This window comes from Terrapene carolina, unplaced genomic scaffold, assembly GCF_002925995.2.
Source record: "Terrapene carolina triunguis isolate 2854851 unplaced genomic scaffold, T_m_triunguis-2.0 Scaffold236, whole genome shotgun sequence".
NCBI lineage: Eukaryota > Metazoa > Chordata > Testudines > Emydidae > Terrapene > Terrapene triunguis.
The window spans coordinates 10,969,302-10,989,909 of record NW_020664587.1 but is presented as its reverse complement, the minus strand read 5'-3'; the positions used below and the strand labels follow the sequence as shown (position 1 = coordinate 10,989,909).

At 48.0% G+C, this 20,608-nt stretch overlaps 1 protein-coding gene across 2 annotated transcripts; it reads right to left on the bottom strand.

Moving 5' to 3' along the window:
• Nucleotides 1-403: 403 nt before the first annotated feature.
• Nucleotides 404-19,594, bottom strand: IL22RA1 (interleukin 22 receptor subunit alpha 1). 2 transcript variants are annotated; one of them, XM_024203635.1, is made up of 8 exons: nt 19,515-19,594; nt 15,743-15,932; nt 12,482-12,614; nt 9,735-9,916; nt 8,312-8,496; nt 7,329-7,464; nt 6,288-6,409; nt 404-2,503 (listed from the first exon to the last, which is right to left on the bottom strand). In XM_024203635.1, the coding sequence occupies exons 2-8, from the start codon at nt 15,783-15,785 to the stop codon at nt 1,475-1,477; spliced, it is 1,830 nt and encodes a 609-aa protein (XP_024059403.1). In that variant the 5' UTR covers nt 15,786-15,932; nt 19,515-19,594; the 3' UTR covers nt 404-1,474. The 2 variants fall into 2 exon arrangements, with proteins under 2 accessions (XP_024059403.1, XP_024059401.1); XM_024203633.2 differs by lacking the exons at nt 15,743-15,932; nt 19,515-19,594 and having other exon boundaries at nt 12,482-13,239.
• Nucleotides 19,595-20,608: the final 1,014 nt, after the last annotated feature.

The following is a 20,608-nucleotide window of genomic DNA, read 5'->3' as shown; positions in this document are numbered from 1 at the left end:
CGGTGCAGAGGCTGCAGGGCGAGTGGGGAGCAGGGAAGCACTTCCTGGATCCCAATAGGATCACTCCCCCGTAATTTTTTGGTCTCCAGGTCCTGTGGACCCCCCCTTAGGCTGGAGGGAGATCCTTTAGCAGCCCGCCCACTTCCTGGATCCCAATAGGATCACTCTCCTGTAGCCATCTGGCCTGACCCTGTCATAAAGAAGTGGAAGAGAACACAATATTAAAAAGCCACTGAATGATGGAACTGTGATAAAGACCTTGGATTGGATTGTACGTGAACAAATCCAATTAGGTTTTTTTTCCAAATAAATATTTACCTAGAAGCATCAATAGAAACACTTACAACAAGCCAGTGAATTGGCAGCTATTGGCTTCGTTATGATGCTTCATCTCTTTATTAGTTGCCCTTATTCATTCCTCATTTAAGACAGAGATATTAAACATGGAAAAGACACACCTGTTATTCCTGCTATAAGCACAGGGGAGGAGGGGAGGTGTCAGGTATTCAGTGGATATAAAAAATTTATTAAAGTTAATGTTTAAAATCAAATTTACACAAGTTAAGAGGGAATGTACTGTACATCTGGGGTCGGGCTTGGGTTATGGGAGATTGCAAGTATCCGTTACAAAGTTCACGAGGTACATACATATCACATAACCAGCATAGATCCAGATTGGGGTGTGGGAGTTTTTAAAGCGTCAGTGGATAAGTGGGCTCGGGTACGCCACCCATGGAATGTATTAAGAGTCCAAGTCAGTATTGGTATTACAGTTGATCTTAGCCAAAAGCCAAAGAAAAAAAGAGTGTAACTTGAACTAACCCTTGTTTTCCAGTGACATTGCAAACTGACTCTCCTGTCAATCAGCTTTGATTCAGAACCTCTGATAGATTCCGGCTGACGAGTGATAAGTGACCGACGAACACACGATGAGACTCCAGGCCCAGCCTGCAATCTCCATGCTCTAAACAAAATCTGCTTAAAAATACTATTACCATCTGGGAAATGACCATTCATGAGAGCCTCTCTGAACGAGATTTGTTTCCCGCTGTGACTTCATCCGGATCTGAACTTTCCCAAAGTTTAGATCTGAGATTTTGGTGCAAAGAAACAGGTGTCAGCTACGAAATCTGGGTCCCACCCCAAACTGACCCAAATTTTATGGGGGTTGAATCTGGTTTTAAAATAGGCCAACTTTTAGGTGTCATCCATTTCACAACATCCAAGAAACAAAGAGCTAGGTATTATTAAAGTGCAAAGATAACATAGCTTTCCTAGAAGCAATGCAGTTAGTAAAGGCACCCGTGCCCATGAAAATGTAGGGCCAGATTCTAACACTCTTACGTATGTTGATTAGTACCTTACTCAGCGAGTAATCCCATTTATTTCAATGAGGATGGTTGCCCAGTAGGGCACTCATTAATGTGAGTAAAGGTTGGCAGAATCCGGCCCTTAGAGATCATTCAACGCTGTGCTAACACATCAGTGTGTTTTCATTCTGGCCATGCTCCCACTGTACCTTTAAATCCAAGTCTCTGAACAGCATAGTGAAAAGCATGTCAGTGTTCTGGATGGAGCTAGAGGCATGGGGTGCAATGGCGTTTAGTTCTAGGCAGCCCGGCTCCCTTGCTGCCGGTAGCACATCTGTTGTTTGAAAGTCCGGAGGCTTCCGTTTGTTTTCAGGATATGACAATGCATCTAATGACATCAACTGGCCTGTGCTGCATTCCCCGGGGAGGTCATCGCAGGTACAGACTGACTTTAGTAAGGGGGAGGATGATGATGGAGGAAGCCCATCCTCTGAGACAGAGTTTGTGTCAACTGTCAGCGAGGACAGCAATGGCAGCAACCCTGCCATCTGCCATCTGTAGTTTCCTCCTTCCTTCAGCAGAGACAGTGACTGCTGGGGCATGTGCAGCTTAGCTTCCTCACAGTCTGTCTGGAGCATCAGCTGCTGCGCTGGCCCCATGGAGAACACCGATCCTGTCATGTCAGTGTCACGGCTTTCCCATAATCCTCTCTCTACCAGCTTCGGCCTCTGCTCCTTGTAGTTCTCATCACAGTACCTTTCGCCTGGTGTCTCGGTTTTAAGTTTGCCACTGACAAACCTTTCAGGAGAAATATCCTGCAGCATCTGGTCTGGCTGAGAATTCCTCCTGTTGATGCATCTTGGGCTTTCGATGCACACTCCATATGTCAAGGCCAGAGGTTTCTTGTTCAGCATGCATGGTAGATTTTCCTGGGCTATTTGAGGAGCGTACGCTGAAGGAAAACCATCCGCTTGGCTGACTGGCTGAATGATGGGCTGAAACGCCAACACATTGGCTTGTTGTTGATAGGAAGTTTTTTGCAAATGGAATAAAGACGTCTGCTGCAGCAGATTAATTGGCATTAACTGCACATCTGGGGTGTACAGAGTAGTTTTGGATAAATCATTAATGGGGCTTATAATATGCTCCACTGTTAGCATGAGGGGCTGGAAGGCTGAAATCCCTCTGAAGTCCTGTCGTGGTAGAAAGACAAACGTTAGTGAGTAGCAATGAAGCTGTGAGTTTTCAAAGTTTGTTTTATATTATTGCAAAATCCCTTTGGGAAACTGTGCATAGGAGCTTGCAATCCGCCATACTGGATCTGATCCACTGGCCCAGACGATCTGGGATCCTGTGTCTTCCAGTGTTCCTTCAAAGGAAGGCAAACACCCCTCCTCATGCACCAGACCAATTGTGCAATCCTGCATATGAGGGAACAAACTCCTTCTTGCCCTCTGCTGTATTTGGCTCACACCCTGCTGCATGGAAATGGATTGCCCTTAGCTTAGCACGCAGAGCTCCCAATACTGTTAATGGCCATTCACGTGGAGGGATAAACATGTAGGCCAAGATTTTCAGAAGTGACTAGTGACTTTGGATGCCTCTATTTTTGGGTGCCCAACTTGACGCACCTTAATGGGGGGCTGATTTTCAGAAAGTGCTGAGCATCCATCATCTAAAAATCAAGTCCCTCTAAGTTATTGCCAGCTGGGCACCCAAGATTGGAGGCACCCAGAATCACTAGTCACTTTTGAAAACTTAGGCTGTAAAGAAGAATAAAAGTGTTGCTTTTGGGGTTCACAATTTTGAAACCTTCCAGCAGATCACCTCAAAGTCAGCCCTTCTCCAAGGAGAATAAACCCAGCTTCCTTAACCTTTCATAACAAAGAGTCTTCAGACCTGCCATCACCTGTGTTGCCCTACTCTGAAACTCGCCATAACAATCTTTCCCTGAGTTAGAATGACCAGGCTGCATTGTGTGAGGCACGTGTAACACTCCTTTGGCAATTACCTTTTCTGTACAGTTATCTGCCACAACTAGTCATGCTAGAATTCTATTTTTGATGGGATAAGTCTCGTGACTGGAATATTGGTATAGAGGGATGTATATTGTTCGGGAAGGGCAGGCAGGATAAAAAGGGAGGAGAAACATCAAGAATATATGCACTCGTTCTGAGGTCCAGAAGGAGGTGAGAGACAGACCAATTGAAAAGTCTCTGGGTAAAGACAAAAGGGGTAAAACAATAGGGATGAAGTCCTGGTAGGTGTCTACTCTAGACCATCAAATCAGAAAGAGGAGGTGGATGAGGCATTTCTAGGACAAATAACAGAACTATCCAAAACACAAGACCTGGTAGTAATGGGGGACTTTAACTACCCAGACATCTGCTGGAAAAGTAATATGGCAAAACACAACATTTCTAAAATGGTCTTGGACTGTACATGGGAGAACTTTTTGTTTTGGAAAATGGAGGAAATAACCAGAAGGACAGCCACGTTAGATTTGATTCTGACCAAGAGGGAGGAATTGGTAGAGCATCTGAAGGTGGAAGGCAACGTGGGAGAAAGCAATCGTGAAATGATAGATTTCATGACTCTAAGGAGCAGAGAGAGTGAGAGCAGCAGAACAAGGACAATGGACTTCAAAGCAAACTTTAAACAATATCTAAGGGAAAAAGGATTTCAGGACAGCTGGCAGTTTCTCAAGGAGACAATATTAAAGGCATAACTACAAGCTATCCTAATGAAAAGGAAAGACAGGAAGAATAGTAAGAGGCCAATATGGCTCCATCAGGAGCACTTTAATGACCTGAAAACCAAAAAAGGAATCTTACAAAAAGTGGAAACATGGATGAATAGCTAAGGAGGAGTTACCATAGAACAGCACAAGCGTGTAGGGACAAAATCAGAACGGCTAAGGCACAAAATGAGTTACAACCTAGCAAGGGACATAAATGGCAATAAGAAGAGGTTCTTTAAATACATTAGGCACAAGAAAAAGACGAAGGGAAATGTAGGTCCTCTATTTAGTGGGGAAGGAGAGCTAATAACTGATGACATCAAGAAGGCTGAGGTGTTTAATGCCTATTTTGCTTCATGCTTTACTATAAAATTAATGGTGCCCAGATAACTCAACACAATTAATACTAACAAGGCAGAAAGAACACAAGCCAAATTAGGTAAAGAACAGGTTAAAGAATATTTAGATAAGTTGGATGTGTTCAAGTCAACAGGATCTAATGAAATTCATCCTCGAATATTTAAGGAATAAGTTGAAACAATCTTAGAACTGCTAGCAATTATCTTTGAGAACTTCTGGAGGACGGGCGAGGTCCCAGAGGAATGGAGAAGCACAAACATAGTACTTCTCTTTAAAAAAGGGAACAAACAGGATCGGGGGAATTATAGATCAGTCAGCCTAACTTCAGTACCCAGAAAGATACTGGAACAAATTATCAATCAATCAATTTGTAAGCACTGGAGGATAATAGTGTTATAAGGAATAGCCAGCATGGATTTGTTAAGAACAAATCATGCCAAACCAGTCTAATTTCCTTTGTTGACAGGGTTACTGGCCTAGTGGATGGGGGAAAGCAGTAGATGTGATATATCTTGATTTTAGTGAGGCTTTTGACACAGTCCCACATGACAGTCTCATAAGCAAATTAGGGAAATGCAGTCTAGATGAAATTACTATACAGTAGGTGCACAACTAGTTGGAAGATGATACTCAAAGGAGTCATTAATGGTGTACTGTCAAACTGGGACAGCGGAGAGGGTCAATCCGTGTCCATTACTGTTAAAATATTTTCATTAATAACTTGGATAATGGAGTGCAAAGTACCACATTGAGGAAGGAAAAATCAAATGCACAATTACAAAATGGGGAACGCCTTGGTAGTGGTTCTGCTGAGAAGGATCTGGGGGTTCGAGGGGATCACAAATTCAATGAGACTCAACAATGTGATGCAGTTGCAAAAAGGACTAATATTCTGGGGCGTATTAACAGGAATGTTATATGTAAGACACTGAAGGTAACTGTCCCATTCTACTCAGCACTGGTGAGGCCTCAGCTGGACTACTGTACCCCGTTCTGAGCGCCACACTTTAGGAAAGATGTGGACAAACTGGAGAGAGTCCAGAGAAGAGCAGCAAAAATAATAAAAGGTTTAGAAAACCTGACCTATCAGGAAAGGTTAAAAAAACCTGGGCATATTTAGTCTTGAGAAAAGAAGATAGAAGGGGGACCTGATAACAGTCTTAAAATATGTTAAGGGCTGTTATAGAGAGCACAGTGATCAACTGTTCTCCAGGTCCACTGAAGGCAAGACAGGAAGTAATGGGCTTAAATCTGCAGCAAAGGAGATTTAGGTCAGATATTAGGAAAAAATTTCTAACTCCAAGGGTAGTTAAGCTCTGCACTAGGCTTCCAAGTGAGTTTGTGGAATCCTCATCATTGAAGGGTTTTAAGAACAGGTTAGACCAGGGGTAGGCAACCTATGGCACGCGTGCCGAAGGCGGCACGCGAGCTGATTTTCAGTGGCACTCACACTGCCCGGGTCCTGGCCACTGGTCCGGGGGGCTCTGCATTTTAATTTAATTTTAAATTAAGCTTCTTAAACATTTTAAAAACCTTATTTATTTTACATACAACAATAGTTTAGTTAGATACTATAGATTTATAGAAAGAGACCTTCTAAAATCATTAAAATGTATTACTGGCACATGAAACCTTAAATTAGAGTGAATAAAAGAAGACTCGGCACAGCACTTCTGAAAGGTTGCCGACCCCTGGGTTAGACAAACACCTGCCAGGGATGGTCTAGGTTTACTTGGTCCTGCCTCAAGCACTGGGGGTTGGACTTGACTTCTCAAGGTCTCTTCCAGCCCTACATTGCTATAATTCTATGATCCTATTCAGATGGATTTACATTCTCCCCTATTAAACATTTCCTGTAAAGACTTAAGGACACTTACCAAAGACTTCGGCCGTGCTGTGCGTTGCTTGATGTATTTATAGATCACATAACATACCACAACAAACAGCGATCCTGTAGCAAATGTAATTCCCCCAACACAGTATAGGAGCCAGGTGGTGTCTGTTCAGTGGGGGGAAAAAAATGCAATTTAGCCTCACAGAATAGGGTTGGAAATAATGTACTGGATCATCTAATCCATCCTCCAGCATTCAGTTCTTAGGGCTTAACTGTGCCATTAAGCACATCTGTTTTCCACCATGCTCCTTATTGCTGTTTGAGATCATCACTTTTTTTCCCATTCCTAATGGACTGGTGAGAATAAATTGATCCCACTCCTTCTTATAACTCTGAGTGTAATTGCAAACTGTCTCTCCTAGGCAGCTCTCCCCATGGTTAGCTGTGTCTGATTACACAAAGGCCTTGGGGTAGTGGAAACTTAAAATAGAGAAATAACATGCTGCTGGACTGTGCTCCCTGATGTAGTGGTTCTCAAGCCTTTTCATGGAATGGACCCACCTCTTATTAGAGTGTCACATGGACACCTCCCCTCCCATGGGCAGCAGGTATCGAAGGCCAGGGGAGGCTAAGCCTCCCCTAACCCAGGCCGTGGTCCCACCCATGCTCTGCCCCAAGACCCTGCCCTCGCTCGTCGCTCCCCCTGTCCCCCAAAGCCAGCGGGGCCTCAGCTCCAGTTAATGGCCTGGAGCTTGGGGCTCGGTCTGGTGGCCAGGGGCTGGGGCAGCCAGGGGTGGCTTGGGCCAGCCAGCAGCCCTGGGCAGCTTGTGGGTCAGGCCGCACAGCCAGCCGTGCTGGCTGGGGCGGGCTGGCCGGGGCTCCTCTGGCCGTGGGGATGGGGGTAGGGAGAAAGGGGAGGAGTGCTCGGAGCTTCAGTGAGTGGAGGGGTGGGGCCTTGGGTGGAAGGGGCAGTGCCAGTGCTAGCTTCCCTGAAGGGGGGCAGGGTTCACCCACCGCCCATGTCCCCTCCACATTTCCAACTACACGGGCCTCTAATTCAGACGTGCAGATTTAGCAGGCTCACCTGGTAACGTACTAACGCAAAATACACGAGGCTGGCTTCTTTTTTCTAAGTGCTTGAGATATATTGTGACATTATATGCGGTGTCTGGGTTCAAGTTGGAAACTTCAAATTCTTTGTTGTTCTCATTCTTTTCCCACTGTTAAAACAAAACAAAGAACCCAAATGCAGAGATTTGTATTTTAAAGAGGTTAAATTATTTAATTACTTCAACTCCAATTGAAAAAAATCAACAAAAAACTTGTATTAACTAATAAAATCCTCACCTGACTCTTACTAATAACCCCCAAGATTAGCAAAATATCTGATTAGTTTTCCACCATTAGTTGTTTGCTTTTTGTATTTCACTTCCCTGAGACAATGAAGATAGTACAGCTGGTTGGATAATTTTTTACTGCAACATATTTCCATCACAAAATGATATTTTGACAAAACTGAATTTTTCCACAAAATCACATCGATGTTGCTGAAATTTTGTTTAGGAAAACATTGAGGAAAAACTTTCAAAAGTGTCAAAAGAGCCAGTTTTGACATTTGTAGAACAAAGAGTTTTGATTTTTCATTTTTAAACAACTTCTCATTTTGAAATGTACATATAAAAAGAGAGCTAAAATTGAAACAAAACGTTTCAGCTGACCCGAAATGAATGTTTCATAAACATTTTTGAAATTGTGAGGTTTTTGTCCCCATTTAGAATGAAAAAAAGTTTCAAAATCTTGAAATTTTTCATGGGACAGATTGAAAATCCATTTTCCAACCAACCCTTCCAGATAGGTCATGTTCCCGTTTGAGTCTGGTCAGTTTCTAGTCAGTTGTAGGATTGGGCTTTTCTGAATATCAAAGATACTGAAAATTGTCTTGTTCTTCAGAAATCCCATCTAGCATGAATTCACTTTTATGCCTGCCCTGCCCCCGCATTTTATTCAGACAAACAAGGCTGGGTTTTACGAAAGACAACGGTTAGTGTGTCTGTGGAGGTGTGTTACCTCTTGGTGTGTCTTTTGGCTGAATAGCATCACGTGGTAATCGATGGTATCAAATCTGCTGTAGATGTCTTCCACAGTTAGCTGGGAGCCATCCTCATCTCTCAGAGGGGTGTAGGGGGGTTGGATGAAAAACTTTATGGATCTAACGCTAGGAACGTATTTCACCTCCGGCTTTCCAATAGTAGCTAAGAAGATGGAGAGTGGGCAATGTCATTTAACTAGATGAAAGATGATACATTACTAGCGAGTATAATTATTGCTTCTGACATTGTACAGTGCCCTTCAGCCCAATATGCCCGACAGCCTAGAGTTATTAAACTTTTATGGAGCTTTATAAAATGTGGCATCAATCATTCCTTATCGCAGGCTGTGAAAGAGTCACTATGAACGATGAATTCTCAAATAAACTGAAGGGCAAGTGTCAAAAGAAATCAAACAAGATTACAGGTGGAGGCAAAGCGTTTGATCAGCTGTGAGTTAAAAGCGACTGCCTGTAGTGTGTCAGGGTCACATAGCCTTAAAAATCAAACTGTAGAGAATGGCTGTGGGGTACAATAGTCCCACCTTGAGATGCACCCCAAAGAAAGGTGAATTTCTAATAGTTAGGGATACTACATGGCACTTTTATAGCATGTTTCATGCAAGGATGTCAAAGTGCTTTGGAAACACTGAGGCCTAAACCTAAAACCTAGGTCGACCTAGCTACGTCACTCAGGGATGTGAAAAATAAGAGATATAGTTAAGCCAACCTAAGCCCCGGTATAGACACACCTAGGTTGACGGAAGCACCACTGTGGAATTTAGATATAGATATACCCTAAGTCTCACAATGTCCCTGTGAAGTAGGCATGGTAAATATTACCCCCATTTTACAGAGAGGGTAAAATGAGGCAGAAAGAGGCTAAGGGACTTGCCCAGGCCACACTGTCAATCAGTGGCAGAGATGATTTGGAGGTGAGATTATGTTAATTATCCATAAGGCTGGCAGATTATCCTAACCTTCTACAGCTCCAATCTCACAGCTTCTATGACTAGGTCTGTGGCTGCTCACAGGCTCCCATCATACCCCTTAGTGTCCCGCTGGGTCTCGCTATCCCTTAATAGAGCCCACAAGTGCGCTAAGCTGGGCAGTTGCTCCGTCAGAGATATCTGGCTTTCCAGGGGAGGTCAGGAGCTCTTCTCCGCCTCCAACCCACTCTGGACACAAATGTCAGCAGGATCCCAAAGCTCCCTAGTCAAACTCCTTCCTGTCCGACATCACAGTCTCTTTCAGAGGGGGAAACACCCACAAGCCCCTTTCCATAGTGGGCTTTGTCCTGCAACACTGAAGCCAATGGACATGTCACAATAAACTTCAATGAGAACAGGACTGAGCCTAAAGTAATCAGGTGTGGTGTTAACAGACTCCAGCCATATCCCTTACTGTCTTCTCTGGGGTAGAATCTCTGTGAGCAGACCCAGTCGGAGGAGCAGCAGTTCTGGACTATGGCCCTCACTCGAGCATAGTAGCGCTCTCTGAAGTTTTCCGTCTCGTTCGTGAGGTTACAGAAGGGCTGCGTGATATTCTGGCACTCGCTCTTCTGAAGCCAGTCTTCATCCCCGTACCTAAGAGAAGACAAAGTGACTGCTCTCAGTCCGCCCTATCGAATTGCTAGAATATATTTTACACAATCATAGACACACATGCATGCACGCTCCCTAAATATTTGAGATCTGCAGTTTCAAAGTAATGACCAACACCAATGCCACTATTTTCTGCTTCTTGCGTGCTTTTCGGAGCAGGATCTCAGAGCATTTTACAAATATGACTGAATTAAGCCTCAGAATGCTCTTGTGAAGTGTCATTTCACACACCCCCATTTTGCAGATAGGGAAACTGAGGCACAGAGCAGGGATGTGACTTACCCAAAATGAACAGTCAATCCTGTAATAGAACCCAGGTCTTATAGCTCCCAGACCCAAAGTGGTTTTTAGCCCTCTATAAATGACTCAGTATACAGATTTGGGACATACAATTACTGGGTCGTTTAAAGATTCTTTTCTTTCAGCCATTGATGAGAATTTCTTCAGTGAGCGGGTAACTTTTTGTCCTATCTCTTTATGAAAAAGGGGCTTGTTTACACGAACAACAGAATCAGCGTCAAAAAGGGACCAGGAAGTACACACAACTCATATTCACTGCAGCTGGCAAAGACCTTGAACAGATTAAAGGTGACATTTGCAGAATTGGGTACCTAACGTTAGATACTTCTATCCTTTATCTAGACAGTTAAAGAGGCCTGATTTCTAGAAGGGCTGAGCACCTACCTACCCAGCGGCCAGGCAATGAGTACCTCTGGGAACCTAACTACTTTCTGTATTTAGGTTCCTAGATATGGATTTAGGCACATGTCGACACCCAACATGGAACATTTTGACCCTGGTGACTAGAGGAAACTCTGCTTCAATTCTGAGCTGTGGATCATAAGGTAGGTATGTAAGGAGCACACGCCCTCTCTGCCTTTTCTGGAAGGGGTTCAGGAATCCACTGCTGTGTTTACCGGCTGGTAACCAGGACCCTAGAGGAGAATTTTCTTACACATGGCGCCTTCCATGCAGCAGCCAGTCTCACTGTGTGTGTGCATCCTGCTCAGGACCCCAGCTGATCTGGGATCCACATGGCCCATAGGCAGCAGCTGTGCCATCTCTGCTGGAAGAGGCTCCTTGCATAGATTGTGTCTCCTCCTCTCAGGGGAACTGTAAGGAGAAGCTGATCCCAGATGCCAGTGCTTAATTTGTAATGAAAGAGGTGCTGGGGCTCAAGCAATTTTTTTACTTTCATAACTGATGCGGCAAGATCAGAGGTGCCAGGGCTATGAACTGCCCAGGCTAGATGTGCCGGGGCTCAGCCCTGCCAAGCCCTGGCACAAATTAAGCACTGCCAGAAGCTCCCTGTAGCTTGGCAGCTAGAGCAGCTACCCAACGGAGCACAGGGGTTGGGGTCAGTCTTCGCCAAAGGCTCCTCTGAATTCAGTGATCAAGCCCTGGGTGACCAGGACCCTACAGTAGACTTGTTCAATGGACGGGGGCTCCCAGCTAGTGGCTGGATTCACCCTGGGCCTGATACTGCAGCCTTTATGCTGAGCAGCATTTACCCAGCTATAGTCGCACTGCAGCTCACATGAGTAAGTGCAGCTCAGGAAAAGAACAGGATTGCATAATTGGGTCCTGCATGTGTCTCGTGAACCACCACAGATGCAGCCCGGGACCTCATGGCCTGTAGGACCAGATGATCCACAAAGGAGCCTCTTTGTCTAGACCGCACTTTCCCTTGGGGCTCTTAGCTAACTATGCTAATCCAACGTGATCACTGTCGCTGACCCACAGCAGGCTTGGACAGGGATGGCTGGGCTGGGGTTAGAGAGCGGTAGAACCGTGAGCTTTCCGAGAAGAAGACCCTCCAGCTGGGCCAGAGTGCGGTGGGATTGCAAGAAAATTCTAATGGCCAATTATCTGAAGTCCCCCTGGGCGCAGCCTGGGAAATGTTATGTGGCCTGTTTCTAAACCAGCTCTCAAACGCCCATGACTGTATCAAGAAATAACCCTGACCTCTCCCTTCCCACAGAGAGGAGGCTGGGCTCTGCAGGGCAGAAAATATGTGCTGCTTGAACTGGCTGGAAAATGAACCAACAATATGGAACTGAGTTTGTTTTTTATTTTATTTTGTTTTTGCCAAAAGTTTTCCACCTATTCCTAGTTCTGGAACAATCATTTGAAGCTCTTCTATAGTCTTGCACATCTGTTTAGCTCAAATCACTTTACCAAAGTACAAGCAGTATTAGTAGCTGTATTTCACAGATGGGGAAATTGAGGCACAGAACAGCCTAAGGTCCCACAGTAGGTCAGTAGCAGAGCAGGGATTAGAACCCCAACCGCCAGCTCAGGGTCCTTATCCACTTGGCAAAGAGCTTTCAGTTTCCATTTATTCCTTCTTAACTGACAATCACTCTCCAGCTGAGATTAACTCCGAGACCCTGGAGCTCAGTTCCAAGCAGAGTCATTTCCATGGCAGTCAAAGAAGCAGCCACTGGCAGCTAAGCCTGCTTTCTTGCTCCAGGCCTTTCTCCCTGAAATCCAGGAACTCAACACCCATTCAAGCAGGGCCCCAAGGAGAAGGCAAAGCCCACATACCGTTTGTACTGGACTTCATACACTGTGCCCGGGGGAGTATCTGCTTCGCTTTCCCACTTGAAGATGTTCTCAAAGTTTGTAGAAGAAAAGGCTGCATGTTTCAGAAGCGGTGACCTCTCTGCGATCGAACAGCCTAGAGGAACGAGGGAGCTAGCATTGAAAGGCACCTTCCAAGTCATAACACCAGGATTTCCAGCTTTGCCACAACACTCAGCCAGCTGCGGGGGTGCTAGTTATCCCTATGGTAGTGATCAAGGACTACAGACTATGCCCATTACAGTCAGCTGGAGATGGGCTGAGGACCTGGTGTTTGGATGTGGACTGAGCTTAGGCTGGGGCTGGGGTTGAGGCCAGTTGCTGGAGACAGCCTGCAATTCTGCAGCAGTGCACTTAGCACAACAAGCCACATGCGACAGGTCAGATCCTGAGCTGGACCCCCCAAGCATTCAGCACAGCTCATGGGGAGTAGCAAGGGGCAACAGTGCCTTTATGCCATCTCTGCATTCCTGTAGACCTCGAGCTGTCCAGGCCTCTAGCTGGTTCCTTGAAGGCTGCTCTGATTTACACCATTAGCTCTAAGGGTCATTCAGGCAGTCCCGAATCAGCCAGATATAAAGGGGTGCTGGCCATGCTCCCTTTCCTGGGCCACGCCCACCCTGGCTATGGGGAGGGTGGGTGGAGACTAAGCTCTTGGGGCGAGGACCATCTTTCTGCCGCATGTCTGTGCAGTGCCTAGCACAGAGAGGCCCTGTTCCTTGGTTGGGGGGCCCCTAGATGCTACTGCAATATATATAATAAGTGCCACTCTAGTGGCTTGACACCACCTGAGGATTCCCCTGATCTGGGTACCAAAGGCAGCTTGCCAAGAACAATCCATGCCTCCCTGCCTCTTCCCTGGGCAGTGAGGAGCATTACGCTAACATTTAGGGTGTCACTTCCTGGCTGACCTTGCTGAACCCTGCATGAGTGAGGGCAAAGAACCTCTCCTGCCAAGAGAAGTCGGCCGGCTAGTTGGGTTGGATTCAGGATGATTGTACAGAGAGCAATACTCAGAGGAATTGCTGAAGGGCCTGGTAGTGGACTCTGGCCTGGGAGCGTCAGGGTAAAGACAACTCCCCAGCTACGTGCCATCTGGCTTCACCAGGCTCGGCCCAGGAGCCTGGCTCTGGGGAGCAGGGAAATCACTTGATCTTTCTCTACGTGCTCCAGAGAGCTACTCTGCCCCAGCAATCAGCCCAGCAAGAAGCTGATGTGAGCCACGGACCAGGGCTCGGGCTTTGGGCTCCCTTCAGAGCACTTACTCACGTAAATACACAAGGCAAGGTTTTCCCACGACTTATTCGTGCTACCTGCTGGTCTGGAATGCAGCCAAGGGAACTGATCCAGGCTCTTATATTTAGCATCTAACCCTCAAAGAGGCCGTGTTTACACAGCATGCCCCGGCTGTCCCTCTGGAGCCAGTGACCTACATTTTCAGAAGTCACTAGGTGCAGCCGAAGCGACAAGGAAACGTATTGGCACCAGGCGATAAGTAAACAGGGGCTGGCCAGATTCTGCCCTGATGGACGCCCCTATTCTGAGTGCGAGCTGCCATGCCTACCTCTGTCCGTGCAGGGCCCAGCACAGCTTCCCTCTGGGCACAAGGGCAGTGCACACGGATAGTAACGTGGGCGCTGGTGGGGGCAGAAAGAGGGCAGGACGTGGCCCTAAGTATGCCCCAGGGTGAAAGGCCCTCTGTGGGCTCCTGGAGCCAGGTCTGAGGACTGACCCTGCGGCCCCTGTGCTCACATAGCCAGCCTCAGAAAGATACAGCCCCTGGCGCTGCTCGGCATAAAAGGGTTGCTGCTGCTTTTTCTCTTGCCCTACTGTCCCAGAGCGCCCCCCTGGGGGTCAGCACCTGGCTCTGAGTCTTCCTCTGCCCACGAGGGAGTTGGGGCAAATGCTGTTTGCGTGCTACCTCCACACACCCCAAGCCCAATGGCTCCCCACAGAAGTCCCTTTTGCTCAGATGTGTCCTGGAAGGGGCTCTGCAGGGCTTGGGGGAGCAGGAGAGAGAGGGGGCAGGGGCCTGGCCGTGGTCCGTGGCACCGGAGAGCCTGCTGGAATTCTGCACAGACACCGGAGCGAGTTAACCCAGCTGGGAGCAGCCATAGGTCCCACTGTCCTCTCCATGGCTGCTACTTAGCATTCCCAGGAGGACCAAGCCACTGGCAGGAGGGGGCCCAACAGAACACGGGGGGAGAAAGGGGCTTTCCATGTGGATGGCTCCATCTGCCACGGATTCGGGGGCACACTTCAAACAGATCTTGGGGATCCATGGTGCGGAGAGACCTGAACCCCTCTTCACCCTGCCCCTGTCCCGCACCCCTATCCTGAGGATCCCACTGCTGAAGGGGGTGACACAGCCCCTTAGTCATTAAGCTCAGCTCTTCGCCTGGTGTATTTGCTGACGGTAACTGGCCTCAGCTCTGGGGCTGCCTCCTGCAGAAACCCAGCCAATGATCTGACCTCTATGATCCCTCTACCTTCCTTCCCCTGCCAGTTTCCTATTGCACCTTCCTCCAGCCCCAAGGTCTGCTAATTCCGAGAGGGCCTGATCCAAAACCCAGTGAAGTCAATGGGAGGCTTTCAGTGATTTTGACAGGCTTTGGATCGGGCCTAGGGCAAGCCCCTAGTCCTTCCCTTGCTAGTCTGTACAGCACCGTGCACTCCAGCAGCGCTACAAAAACAACTAAGATTAGAGCAATGCCGGCGGAGAGCTTAAAAACTAACCTGAGCAGAAGCGAATTCTCTAGGTCAGTGGGTTTCAACCAGGGGTCCGGGGCCCCGTGGGGAGCTGCGAGCATGTTTCAGAGGGGCCGCCAAGCAGGGCCAGTGGGACCCAGGGCAGAAAGCTGAAGCCCCATCGCCTGGGACTGAAGCCCGGGACCCTGAATCCCATCACCCGGGGTTGAAGCTGATGCCTGAGCAATGTGACTTGGCATGGGGCCCCATGCAATTGCCCTGCTTGCTACCCCCTAACACCAGCCCTGGCTTTTATATGCAGAAAACCAGTTCTTGTGGCACATGTGGGCCATGGAGTTTTTATAGCACATTGGTGGGGGCCTCAGAAAGAAAAAGGTTGAGAACCCCTGCTCTAGTTCTCATTTTAGAGCAGCCACATAACAGCAACCCCCTGCTGGGGGAACCAGCCCCTGCACCAGTAAAACCATTGAAGGCCGTAGTTCTCCCGATAGAAAGGAAATGAAAGCCGGTACTTACCCACCAGGGAACAGACAGCCCAAAATATCAGAGGCTCCTTCATGAATGACTCTGTGAGCTGGGATGTGAAGATGGGGATGTTTCCCAAGCCCAGGTGAGTCACCTCTGAAGGGAAGTAATTTCCTGTCTTCGGGAATGTAAGCGACACCGGCGAGGAACAGACTGCGGAGCTACCGCCCTGCCTTCATTCCTGTCGGAGCACATGAAGCCGTGCGTGCGCAAGAGGGAATGGGAGTCCACGCACGCACTGTGTCGTACAAAGGTGCACAAGGAGTGAAAAGTTTCCCGCTTTCTGAACTGGAGCCAAAGGCCTGTTTTCTGATAAGGAACTGCCTGCCTGAAAGCCCTAGCTGGGACTTACCATCCTGGGGCTGGCGTTTCTGGTCTGGTGGCTTTACCTCTGTTACTTTAAAAGGCAAAACTGGTGTCGGGGCATGTTTGTGGTTACGTAACCTCTGCAAACAAGGCAGCTAGTTTCATTGGAAACACCTCGTGGCTGCTTCCTTCACTCCAGAAACACCCACCTCACTTGTTAGTGAGCTCTATGCCTGTTGCAGTTAATATGCATTAGAATCGACTGGCTTATGTGCAGCACTGCCCTCTATGGAATGGAATCTGAATTGATCAACTGTGTGTCATAGTCCCTACATCATTAGCTAGCTATGGAGATTTTCCTATAGCTCAAGCAGTAAGGGCCTGGGCTTTTGGAGCCGGAGGAGCCAAGCTGTATCCCCTATTACAGCTGTTAAGTTCCAAGTGACCACTACAGCCAGCCCATGAACAACCATCCTACTGTAGATGTGGCTGCTTGTTACATAACGTTCCCCCCAAAAATCATGGGTTTAGCCCCTCAAAAAAATCATGAGATTTAATCTATATTCAGGGCTCTTGTTCTTTGAGCCTTTTAATATATGGAGATATACCTATCTCATAGAACTAGAAGGGACCTTGAAAGGTCATTGAGTCCAGCCCCCTACCTTCACTAGCAGGACCAAGTACTGATTTTGCCCCAGATCCCTAAATGGCCCCTTTAAGGTTTGAACTCACAACCCTGGGTTTAGCAGGCCAATGCTCAAACCACTGAGCTATCCCTCCCCCTTTTGGGCACCTTCAGGTCACAGTTTCAGGCTTTTCTCCGCAACCACAAGGGACAGAGACTTCTTTTTAAAAGGCTGAGATTCTCACCTAATCCCGTGCCTCCAGGAGCTGGGGCTTTAAGAACAAACCAAGTATCATGAGACTGGCGATAAAGTCATAAGAGTTGGCACTGCTGCACACTCTCTGCTTGGCTTGGAAGAGTTCCCAGGCACATTGATTGTGTGTGCGTAGCCATGGAAAAGCCCCCACTCCCTGCAAGCTATCTGATCCTGGACTCTAAGGTACAGTAACTTCCTAGCTAGTGAATGGATTCTTGCTTGGATATTTCTGGGGTTTGTATTATCAATTGCTCAGTATCTTACTGTTCACAACAGAGTGAAATCCTGGGGCTCAAGTGTTGCCTAGGCCTATCCTGGCCTACTACATACATCGGGATTTCACCTGAGGCAAAGCAAAACAGCCACCCTCCCTGACATCTAGCTGCTAACACCACCAGAGCTTTGGCCCAAGCAAATGGCTGATCAACGAGATCACCCTCAAAGCATTCCCTGAGTGTGTAACAGAGCTGCGCTATGAACAGGCGGGGGCTGACCTCTCGGCCCCATTTTGGGGTGGGAACTTAGTACTCTTTAAAGCCAATTTAAAAATCCAAAATACTTGGTTTCCCCTTTCATTTTTCCTTGGAGTTCGGTTTAGGTGCAAAGCTTTTCTCCCAAGGACAAACCATCCCAAATGAGCCTGGGGCCCAACTTACAACCTCTTTAAATTAATTACAAACACTCATCGAATACAGTAGTAAAGCCCTGTGCACCATAACCTGGTTGTGATGTCCTGAAGGCCAAACATGTATTGGGAAAATACCATACCTGATGCCTACCCACTCCCTGGCCTTGATCCTCTATTATTCTCTAGTTCTCTACCTCAGATTTATTCTAGCACCCATCCCAGTAGGATATAAGCCCTGATGAATGCTCTGAGTGTGCCACAAATTCACAGAAAAGCTTGTGTATGTATCCCTCCTACCTCACCTGGGCAAGCTGTAGAAGTCCAACCAGTTAATTAAGCAAAACCCACCTATCAATTAGCACTGCTTGTGTCTAATCACACAGCCCTGTCCATCAAGGAGCTCTGTGGATGAAGAATGTTAACTGTCCTCATGTTTTCTTCTCCTCAGAACTCGTGTTATTTACAACCCCATGTTGACAGGGACTTGCTATAGCTCATGATGACCTATGTAAGGACCATGGTGTGGGTGCTTCCCTTGGTCCTCAAGAGCGTTGCATCACCCAAGGTGCTTTGAGATTATTATTCAAAGGCCTTGCTCGTTTGTCTTCATTTGTAGAGGGATGGAACCAGCCTCTTGGAATTTGTTTTTCTTCAGAGAGAGGGGGACCAAGCTGTAAAGCTCAGAAATGGGGTTGGAGTCCAACTTCCCCAAGTTTGTGGGGGTCTGTGAGCTCCAGTGAGGCAGAACTGGAACGAGTGTCATTTATAACACAGCTTTAACATGAAACTCTGCTTGGAACTTTGCACCAGGGGGAAAAGGGTGAGAAATCTTGTTATCTGATCTTGCAGTTAATAGATTTTAAGGCCAGAGCGATGATTGGATCATCTAGTGTGACCTCCTGCGTTACACAGGCCAGAGCGTTCAACCCAGGGATTCCTGCCTTCAGGGCCGGCTCCAGGCACCAGCAAAGGAAGCAGGTGCCTGGGGCGGCCAATAGAAAGGGGCGGCAGTCCGTCGTTGAGGCGGCACGTCCGGGACTGCGGAGGCAATTCGGCGGCGGGTCCATCAGTCCTTCGTTTCCTCTTTGGCGGCACTTCGGCAGCTGCTCAATTGTTTTGTTTTGTTTTTTTCCTTTGCCGCCGCTTGGGGCGGCAAAAAAGCTAGAGCCGGCCCTGCCTGCCTTAGACCCAATAATTTCTGAACAAAGAGCACCCAGCTGCATTGTTCTACGCACTAGATTAAACTCCTGCATTCACTGACAGCAAGATCAGCAGTGCTGACATTATGTGAGACTAAATCCCAAATCACTGAAGTTTTGCTAAAGCTTGCCAGAGTACTGCTGCTGGCTGGGTGGATACAAACAGCCTGAAGAAGAGCTCTGTGTAGCTGAAAAGCTTGTCTCTTTCACCCACAGAAGTTGGTCCAATAAGAGATATTACCCCACCCATCTTGTCTCTCTAACACAGGGGCGGACAAACTTTTTGGCCCAAGGGCCTCATCAGGGTTCGAAACTGTATGGAGGGCTGGGTAGGGAAGGCTGTGCCTCCCCAAACAGCCTGGCCCCCGCCCCCTATCCGCCCCTCCCACTTCCTGCCCCCCTCAGAACCCCTGACGCATCCAACCCCGCCTGCTCCTTGTTCCCTGACCGCCCCTCCCGGGACCCCATGCCCCAAACCGCCCCCCCGGGACCCCAACCCCCCCTTCTCCCTGTCCCCTGACTACCGCCCCGACCCTATCCACACCCCACCCCCTGACAGGCCCCCTGGGACCCCACCTCCTATCCAACCCCCCTGTTACCCGTCCCCTGACTGCTCTGACCCTATCCACACACACACTCCCCAACAGGCCCCCCCGGGACTCCCACACCTATCCAACCGCCCCCTGCTCCCTGTCCCCTCACTGCCCCCCTGGGAACTCCTGGCCCTTATCCAACCCCCGCCCCCTTACCATGCAGCTCAGAGCAGCAGGAGCTCGCAGCCCCGCCAGAGGCTGCCGCGCTGCACACGTGGTGGCATGGCTGCGGGGGAAAGGGAGACAGCAGGGGAGGGGCCACGGGCTAGCCTCCCCGGCCAGGAGCTCAAGGGCCGGGCAGGACGGTCCTGCGGGCCATAGTTTGCCCACCTCTGCTCTAACATCACAGCAGCAGCCCCAGAGTCCAAACTTTCTAAACCACTGCCCTCTGGTGGCAGGTTAGACACATAGCATTTGTCCCCATTTCCCTGGGTGTTTTCACCTTAAAGTTTGGTTTTCAGAGATGGACAGCCCCTTCGTTACTCACAGCGGGCCTGGGCTTAACACCTCTGCAAATCAAGCCGCAAACTCCCCTCAAATAAAGAAATCGGATCCCTGTCACATGCAGCAAATTCTTAGCCTACGTTCTCCTCCCAGATCTGCAGAGGGAAGCGAATCTGGTTCTGTATCTGGGTCTACGATTCCCCATACAAAGGGGGCAAAGGCAATTGTGATGTGGACACATGTCCACCGAGAACTGGACTGAGACCATCAACTCATTTCACACAGACTGTCGAACAACAGTCAGATGGTAACAACTTTCAGTCACTACTCGAGTCTGGTCTGAACCAATGGTGTTGGTCCTGCTTTGAGCAGGGGGTTGGACTAGATGACCTCCTGAGGTCTCTTCCAACACTAATCTTCTATGATTCTATGATAATACGCCGAAGTCCAGATCTGGTTCTGAACCCTGCGGCTTGCTGCTGTCTCTAGTCATTATCTGATCTGAAACATAGGGAGTGACCCATAATGGTGAAAGGCATTGTTGCCATTATCCATCACCTGATCCCTTCCCCTGCTTCTGGTGCTTGATCTCAGTCTCCCCATCCCCTGAAGGCTGTGAACATTAAAGACCCACATTAATACTCCCCTGCCTTTTTCTCCCTGTATAAACTGTCTAAGGTATGTCTCCATGAGCATGGAGAGCTCTGAGCAAAGGCAGCTCACCATTTCCCCTTTAACCAGTTTGCTTTTCTTGATTTCCTTTTCTGGAATAAAACCTGCACATCAAGTTCATTTCAGCCGGAAAC

Coding starts and splice junctions, on each gene's coding strand:
- IL22RA1 (XM_024203633.2), bottom strand. CDS start 12,660: ATGACTTGGAAGGTGCCTTTCAATGCTAGCTCCCTCGTTCCTCTAGGC. Junction 7,465..8,311: donor GCCAAAAGACACACCAAGAG/GTAACACACCTC, acceptor TTGTTTTAACAG/TGGGAAAAGAATGAGAACAA. Junction 2,504..6,287: donor CAGCACGGCCGAAGTCTTTG/GTAAGTGTCCTT, acceptor CTACCACGACAG/GACTTCAGAGGGATTTCAGC.